The sequence below is a fragment of the Cryptomeria japonica genome, chromosome 8 (genome assembly GCF_030272615.1).
Source record: "Cryptomeria japonica chromosome 8, Sugi_1.0, whole genome shotgun sequence".
In the NCBI taxonomy this organism is placed as follows: Eukaryota; Viridiplantae; Streptophyta; class Pinopsida; order Cupressales; family Cupressaceae; genus Cryptomeria; species Cryptomeria japonica.
The window spans coordinates 509,156,629-509,165,278 of record NC_081412.1 but is presented as its reverse complement, the minus strand read 5'-3'; the positions used below and the strand labels follow the sequence as shown (position 1 = coordinate 509,165,278).

The 8,650-nt window shown below is 34.3% G+C and overlaps 2 protein-coding genes across 2 annotated transcripts; one reads left to right on the top strand and one right to left on the bottom strand.

Annotated features, from left to right (window-relative positions):
* The first annotated feature begins 1,737 nt into the window (after positions 1–1,737).
* On the top strand, positions 1,738–2,498 carry LOC131857281 (uncharacterized). The gene is made up of 2 exons (XM_059209546.1): positions 1,738–2,120; positions 2,219–2,498. Exons 1-2 carry the CDS (start codon positions 1,749–1,751, stop codon positions 2,480–2,482), a joined length of 636 nt encoding a protein of 211 aa, XP_059065529.1. The 5' UTR covers positions 1,738–1,748; the 3' UTR covers positions 2,483–2,498.
* A 4,553-nt stretch (positions 2,499–7,051) lies between these two features.
* LOC131057193 (jasmonate-induced oxygenase 1-like) lies at positions 7,052–8,219 on the bottom strand. Its single transcript, XM_057991380.2, has 3 exons — positions 7,816–8,219; positions 7,398–7,725; positions 7,052–7,303 (listed from the first exon to the last, which is right to left on the bottom strand). The coding sequence occupies exons 1-3, from the start codon at positions 8,217–8,219 to the stop codon at positions 7,052–7,054; spliced, it is 984 nt and encodes a 327-aa protein (XP_057847363.2).
* Between the last annotated feature and the right edge of the window lie 431 nt (positions 8,220–8,650).

Genomic DNA, 8,650 nt, shown 5'->3' with positions numbered 1-8,650 from the left:
CAAACAATACATAGAGCCCAAGGACTGACCATGCATGGTGTTGCATTTGACCCTTCCGGTGTGCATCAACATGGGCTAACATACACAGCTCTATCTCGAACAATAGGCATTGAAACACTATTCCTCTGAAGCCCTTTAACATCAAAAAACTTCAAAGTAAAACCAACAATTGTACAAGAAATGGTACGACTTCAAACAACCACTCAATGGACTCTCCAACATGATTCCCAACGTCAAGATCAGATGACATCTATTACCATATCAACATTAAATACACTACATTTCCACCCACATAAACAAGACATTTCATATGACAAAGACTTAATGTGCTCAGACATTATTTGTTTCCATGCAACTCACCTCAAAACACCACTAAAAGATAACCCATTACCAAACTACAATTGCTTTGCAATATACAATGTCCATGGTGTAATGACTTGTATTACAAAAAAGATACAAGTATTGGATGCAATACCTTTAATAGATGAAAATGTTGAAGCATTCTTGCTCTCTTTCATGATTAACAAGCAAACAATTTTCATATTTATGCCAAACCAAGAACAACACTTACAAATATCATGACAATTGTCACCAAAGTTATAACAATTGCTTTTAGCAACAACCCTGTCTATATCGCAGGCGACTTCAATATCGACATATTAAAAAACTCAAAAACTACAAACATGCTTAAACAACACATGCAAATACTAAATTTGCACTTGTTAGCTAAACAAATACATCCTTTATCAACAACAACCATTGACCACATTTGGTCAAACAATAAAACACACATGGGTAGAATTCAAAGATTAGAAGCATATTGGACTGATCATGACATTCTTTTTACTTAGATTGACAACATCGTATAAATTATTCATGTGCATTCATAATGCTTGCAAACTACTTGTCAATAATCTCTTACTAAAACATTTCACAACAACCAACAAAAGGTAATTTTATTACTAGTCCATTCAATTCTTAGTTGATAAATTATTGAGTAGATTTATTCTTGTCTTTAAGTTTGATTTTTGTAACTATTATTCCCAGCAAATAGTTAAGTAGATTTATTCTTAAGTTCAATATCAGATTTTCCTTACTTAGAATAACACCATTGTATAGACTGTTAAAGCTATAAGACTTTTTTCACTTGAAAATATCTAAATAGTCACATGCATCAACAACTGCAACAACTACAACCAGCAACAAAATTAAAACATTTTGCTATGAGCCAAAGTTATTGCACAGGATTAGATGGATAATCCAACACCCAAAGATCAATTGTCATCAAACAAATGAAAATCACAAGAAAATATGTAATGCTTTTACACACTCTTGTCCCCTTTTCTTTTCTTTACATTTTTACCAACATTGTCTTGCATCTTTTCTCTTTATTATTATATCAGAAACTAAAGTATCTTGTTCATTTCTTAGCAGCATTAAAACAGTTCCCAATGCCCAAGAAGCCCCTCCAGATAGTGGAAGTTGTTCTACTGACAAACCTTAGCCAAAGAAGTAACTGTTGTTACAGATTCCTAAAGTATTTCTTTCACTTCTACTTATACTATAAAAATTGAAACATTACATTTCATTGCAGATTAAAATTGCAACCATTGCATATATCAAGCATCATTGAAATATGTAAAACACAATTTACTATCGTATTTGAAGGTGTTGTTCTTGTAACTTACAGCCCAGGTTGTAACAAGAACCCAATAGGCCAAATAAAACCACCGATTGTGCATGTGGACATGGTTGACAGTCATGGCCAAATGACTATAACAGTAAATATCAACAACAAGTTGATTGATATGTTCCTTTCACAACTATTGCCTGGTGCTAGTGTTTGTCTAACAAACTTCATAATAAAAAAGAAAAGCCAATACAAAAGAGGTGATGTTGATTATTGTCTCCAGTTAAATACAAAAACAACAATTGAATGCATTGGAAAAGTCTACAAACAATGCAAGCTAACACCACACAGAACTATAGCACAACTCATTGATTCACCTAACACTTACTCAATTGGTTCATTGGCTATTCTTGTTGCTGGTTATACTGAGGCACCAACAAAATATCAATTACTGGTTAAAGATGGTGAATCTGCCTCTGACACAGCCACTGTAAGATATTTTGCACCCTCTCCAAAAACTAAATTATTCATTTTCCATTTTGTATAATTATCTTGCTATGTCATTTAACACATTTCTTTTCCTTGTAGCTCACAGTGCCAAAAAACCACTCGGATGTATATGCCACTCTACGACAACTTCTTCCTACAACAACATCGCCCCTCTTATTATTCAAGAACATTGTACGCAATGGCACCTGTGGAACACACCTGTTAAAGTCAATGTTGTCAACTTTTGTTGATGAACTCAATGATGACTGCAACAAAGCTTCTCTGCAAAATCTAGCTTCATCCAACATTCAGGTACTTATTTTAAACAATTTATATTACACCACAACTTTGCCTACTCCCTAAATTACACATATTCCTCCACCCCACACTAACATTGTTCTTTTACCCCACACTAACATTATTCTTTTGTTCATAGGTCACTGGAACCCTCAAGACCAAAAATGCCCACCTTCCTCCCTACCAGCCCCTCTGTTCCATCTGCCACCACATTGTTTGTTTACTTCCTACTGCCACTGACAACTCAACCCAATGTCTCACTTGCACCACTTCAATCCCATTCACCTACGAACCTTACTTGCAATGCACAATAAAAATTGAAACTAGTACCATTGATTGTAACTTACACACCACATTCTTGCAAGAAAACTTTCCTCAGCTTGCCAAAATCCCATTTGAAAATTACAAGAAAAACATGTCAACAGTTGTTTTCCTTATGCGCAAATTCCAAATGGATGCAACATTCACAATTGCAATGAACAATTCTATTATTCACATTGCTAAGGACGACAATGAAGTAACACTCTCAAACCCACCTTTTTTAATATCATTGTTTGTAAAATAACATGGCTTTAGAATAATATTTCGCATCTAAATAAATTGTTGTGCAAAAACAGCAAGGCCTATGAGACCAGATTGCTATATGAAATAACATTTTGCCCAACCAAATTATTTTTTGTCAAGGTACTGCCAAAACCTTTAAGATTTAATATCAGCTATAATTTGTCATACTCTAGCCATAAATAAGTTTTATTTATGATTCTTTGTATGCATGCTGAATCATTTTTCCATCTTGGATTTATAGCACCTAATATTTATTTCTCCACTGTAATATCATAAACACTGCTCCAACAAAAAAAATTTGTGGAAGGGATCTTCTGGTATTGTCTATGAATGACTGAAACTCACTGGGTTTTAAAACAATTCTATCCATCTTTTTCAGAGGAAATCATCCAGCAAACTAATTGCCTTAGTAACAATAGTCATATTCGTTGTTTTATGCTAGGAGAATGTAACAGAACCAATTCATAGATTAGATTTAGGTACAAGTTTTCTTATTAAGCTAACTACCAATTTTAATGCATTTTGTAGGTCAGAGAAGCTTAGGACAACTAGAAAAGTCTACAAAGAAATTGAATCAGAATACCACTATACTAGTTTTTTACACTGATGAAAAGAATCACAAAACCTACAGAGAATCTCAGGACAACCAAAAAAGTCTACAAAGAAATTGACTCAGAATACCACTATACTAGTTTTGTACACAATCAATTGACAAACAATGTTCAGGACAAAAACTTTCAATTTAAATACCATGTAATCAATTAAAAAATGCTCTAGAAACATATGTCAATATATATACATATTTTATCCTTTTGCTCCTCTGTAGTGTTTTGTCTATAGATGATATTACTTTGTTGTGAAATCAAAGCTATGAGAAGTTGTTTTATGCTTTATTTGTTTTTGCTAGCCACATGTATTGATGTGCATTTTCCAAGTATTAGATTCCAGATTTCTCAAATTGTGCAAAAGTTTAGTAAATTACAAACCAACTAGCATCAAAATCACAAATCTATAACAAAAAACACAAGCAACAAGAAATGACTCTCGGCAAGAACTTCATTGCTTGCAGCTCTTGTTTAAAATAGGAACCTAGTGAAATTATCTTAATCCAATTAGTTCATCTTGAATTAAGTTTTAATATATCATTTTCTTAAAAATTTTATTAACTATTTATCTATTAAATAATTATACATTGACTATAACATATCTTAAATGGATATTATCTATTAGACAAGTTGCAATATCTTCCATAGTATGTCATTTTAAATGGAACTAGTATTTGAGGCAACTCTAAAAATACTATAATTAGGAAACAATAACTATTTGTTAAAATGATAAAGTGTAGTTGACTTTGATTGTCATAAAGTATATTTACTCAAAGTAATTAGTATTTAGAATCATGATTTCAAACTATGCTTTTATAATACAATTTGAGTAAATTAATGTTTATATAAAATTTTTGATTTTACATTAATATTAATTCAAACTAATGGTATATGCTTTAGATCTTTGTGGTCACAAAAAACTTGTGTTGTATGTTGCAAGATATTCCTAGTCATGTGATGTTTTTTCATTACGAAACAAATAGGTTTTAAAGGGACCTAAAACCCTTTAATAGAGAACTACATCAAAATGTTGCAAGAAGATAAACAATTCCACAACATCCCCAAAGACAACACAAAACTAGCACAAAACCAACAACTAGGAAAGAGAGAGACAACAAAAGGACAAAAACTAGTACAAGTTTTTAAGGGCCTTAGTTGGTTGTGTTTCTAGTTGAGTCATGTTTAGGGAAATATTTTTCAACTTTTGAATGTCCTGATTAGTAGATTTCTTCTTTAGGTTAGTTGTGGTTCTCTTGCATGGTCCCACTATATCCTTTATCATTTTATCAAGAGCATCCACATCCACAGTAGCTCATTCCTAGTGATTTGCTTCAAGCTTTCCAACCATGGTATTTATACTCTCAACTGAGCCTTTAACCACTTTCTGACTAAAGGTAACAAGAGATATCAAGTTTTCATTAACTTTTTCAAATTTTAGTCTACCTTTAAAATCTCTCTTGAGTTTTTACTCTAGCTGAGTAATCTTGCAGTCATAATCTTTCTTCATATCACTAATTGTTCCTACAATCTTTTGTATCGAATTAACAATTGCCTTTCTCTAATCCACTATTCATTGTTCATTAGATTGAGAGTCTTGTTTATTGCATGACGTCATATAGCCACAACATCATCAAGATTCTCCCTTTCCATGTTGATGAAAAGGAAATTGGCTTTGAGCTCTTTTGGGAAGGGGGATGTACCACTATGCTTGGGAACCTAGATAGATTTATCTAGGAGAGACTGATGAGAAGGAATAGAATCTGAGTGTGAAGTGGACATAGGGGATGGTTTGTCCCATTTAACTTGGTTTTCACTATTCGAAGAAGACCCAGAATTAGACTCTGAACCTTCCAACTCCATGTTCCATTATTCTTCATCTGAGGAAAGATTGATATGTTCCTCTTGCTCAAAATCACTCAAAACCTTAGGAACCCTAGTCGAGGGGGAGGGTAGCATTTTGATGTGTTCATAAATGAGGAAAATCAAACCACCATGTAAAATCGAAGAATTCTTTATTCTATGGTCCTTTATGCTAGCATTAATTGAAGCCATCAGAAAGTAGGGGAACAAAATTTTATCTTTATGCCTAAAATGATTGAGAAAAACAAAATCATGCCTGCATACCCTAGAAAATTTGCCATCTACAGTTACATACTTTATCAAAACCACCAAAATAGTGCATCATATGGATTTGATGTTACCCGTATCCTAGCTTCTTTTGTCAATTTTTGCGAGCTTTGCCCTCCCCTTCTCATTTTTGGGGAATTTATTGACTGTAGCATCAACCATTTTCTTGTCCCTATAATACTTCGCCCCTTTCATTGAAATAACTGTGACTTTTGCAATAAGTTTCTCATCAATTTCCACCATTCTTCCTTCATTTTAAATTTTTCCATCCTTCAAGCCCTTAGCAAATTTCTTAGTAACATTTGCATGGGCACCATGTAGTCTTTCGATGAAGAGAGTGAGCCCTCCCCGATCTAGAATACACACAATTGTTTTGTTTTTCTTGAGCTCTTTGCAATTCAAAGCCTCCAGACTCTTCCTTTCTCCACCGATGGAATTAGTAATAGCAATACTGAGGAAGGTCAAATAGTTGTCAAGAAAGCTACAAAGAACCCAGAAAGCATGTGACCTAGGCAGAAGTAATGCCAAAATGACACAATTAATAATTGGAATGCAAGGAATCAAAATAGGGCATTGTGTGATCATTTAAAATCTATCCCCCTAGGTCAAATAACATGAAGGCCTTTATTTTGGCTGAAAGATTATCACCTAGCCCCCATATATTTTCATCATTGGTACTAACTCCAAGGTTAGCAAAGTGGTTAGCCAACCCATTAGCTTCTCGATAGGCATGAGAAATATTATTTTTTTGAAAACTTTTTAATAAATCTCTTGCTTTCTCAATCAAACATTTTATATTCCATGAGGGGTTATGGTTACCGAATAGACATTGGATAATATTATTAGAGTCCCCTTCTAGCCATACACAAATATATAGAAAAAAATATCAAAAAGAAGAAATTGCATACAACACATTTTGAAAATAAATAAATAAAACCTGATCATCTACAAACTTCCAATAATGCCCTAATATCTTGTAGATTTTACAAAGATACATTAGATTAATTGTCAAGCCAATTAAATCACATACCCTGAATGTTATACAAAACATATAATATCGCAAAAACATAATAGAGAAAGATAAAACAACCCTTTTAAGGAGTACAGAATAAAAAAGAAAGTAAAATCATAATTTGCAGATCATATACATGGAGATTACATAAGGCATAGAACTTGTGCAGTAATTTCGGTGAATAAAAGTTCTACACATATAGACTTAGTAAATATAACAGAATAAAAAGTTGATTTCTGAAACTACTAAATCTAATGATCAGTTATAAACTAATTTTGATGTTAATTACCTTGAAAAGGCAAACTGCACGAACACACTATTTTTTATTTATATGCCGGCAATTCGTTCGACAGCAGTAGCTTTCTCTCTGTCTTCTTGATTATGTCGAATCTCATGTAGGAGTTGCGAGATGAGGAAAGGCTTGTAACGCCTTGGATTGTTGTTGTCCACAAGTTCCTGAGGAGCCCAGATTTCTGTCTCCATTGGAAATGAAGTGAAAAACCCAATAGACATACGATCCATCCACCCTTTCCAAACAACGCGATGCTCTGCACTGCGGTATCTACCATTACTCCACGCCTGCACTCATATTCACCATTCATAATTCTCTTTTGGCGTACAGGAATAATGATCACATTAAATGATAATTGGAGGCAAAGAGAAAATTTCATACCTTGAGCGAGTCCCCAAGATTGACAACAAATGAATGAGACACAGGTTTGACACTGAACCATTTGCCCTCCTGAGATCGAATTTCAAGGCCTTCCACATCATCTTGGAAAAGTATTGTGAGGCACCCGGGATCTGCATGAGATCCCAGAGTCTCCTCACCTATACTTTTTTGGTGCGATGAGTACCCATTTAACCTCAATCTTGATATGCACTTTCCGAAGTGAGAACGGTAGAGGGCAATGGCATCCAATCCAAGGCTTGCAACAATTATTTTACTGATTTTTTGCACGAGATTTGAGGCACATAAATCGTAGGCTACCATCGTCTCGCTGCCAAACGATAAGAAAGGAATTCAAATAATGAGACATAGGCTAACGAGATAACTTTAGAGGAAGGAAAAGCGGACATGAATAACATACCTGAAACTGTGATTCCCTTCAGGCCATATCTTTAAACACATTTGTTCTAGAGATTCTGATTTACAGGAGTCGAGAAGACTGAATGTCTCAAAATTATCCTTTCGATGGTAACTATCGAATGGATTAGAGGTTGTGGCTCTCTCTTTAGCCTCGGTTGGCATGGACAATAAACCTTGGCTAACGTTCTGCGCCTTGTCCAGAAGCTCTACTGAAATTCCATGGTTGACCAGGCGGAAAAATCCCCATTCTATGCAGGCCTCTCTTAGTTTGGCGAGCATGGGATGATCTCCCAGGTGGCTTAGTTCTTCATCATCCAACTCTTGTGGAAATTTGGAGAGGTCGATAACGGGAAGATCGACATCAGATACAATGGGTTCAAGGGGAAATTGGAGAGAGGGAGACATTGATTATATTGCTGCAACAGCAGAACAGAAGAATTCCAAGTGTTTTATCATTCCATATTCAGGTTTGTTCCTTTTAAAACGGCTCTCCTGAGATGGCATTTTAAGACCTCGCTTGGATATATCGCTGAAAACAATTGCTAAAGAAACAATGCAAGATAGGCCGGACTGATATATCTATATTAATTGCTTAAAAAATGCAAAAAACATCGTGAACCAATCTTTGGTTTGTAAGCAGCACGTATTAATCGATAGTCTATCTTGATTTGAGACGACAAATTGTACAAGTTTAACAACTCGTTGAAATCGCCAATGATGGAACGTTTTGTTACGGTGAATTTTCACGGTTATTCTTATTGTTCACTTGGTTTAATAGCTAAATTTATTTTTTCCTTTTATTTAAGAGCGTAGGTTTAGATTTGAGTTTCTATTTA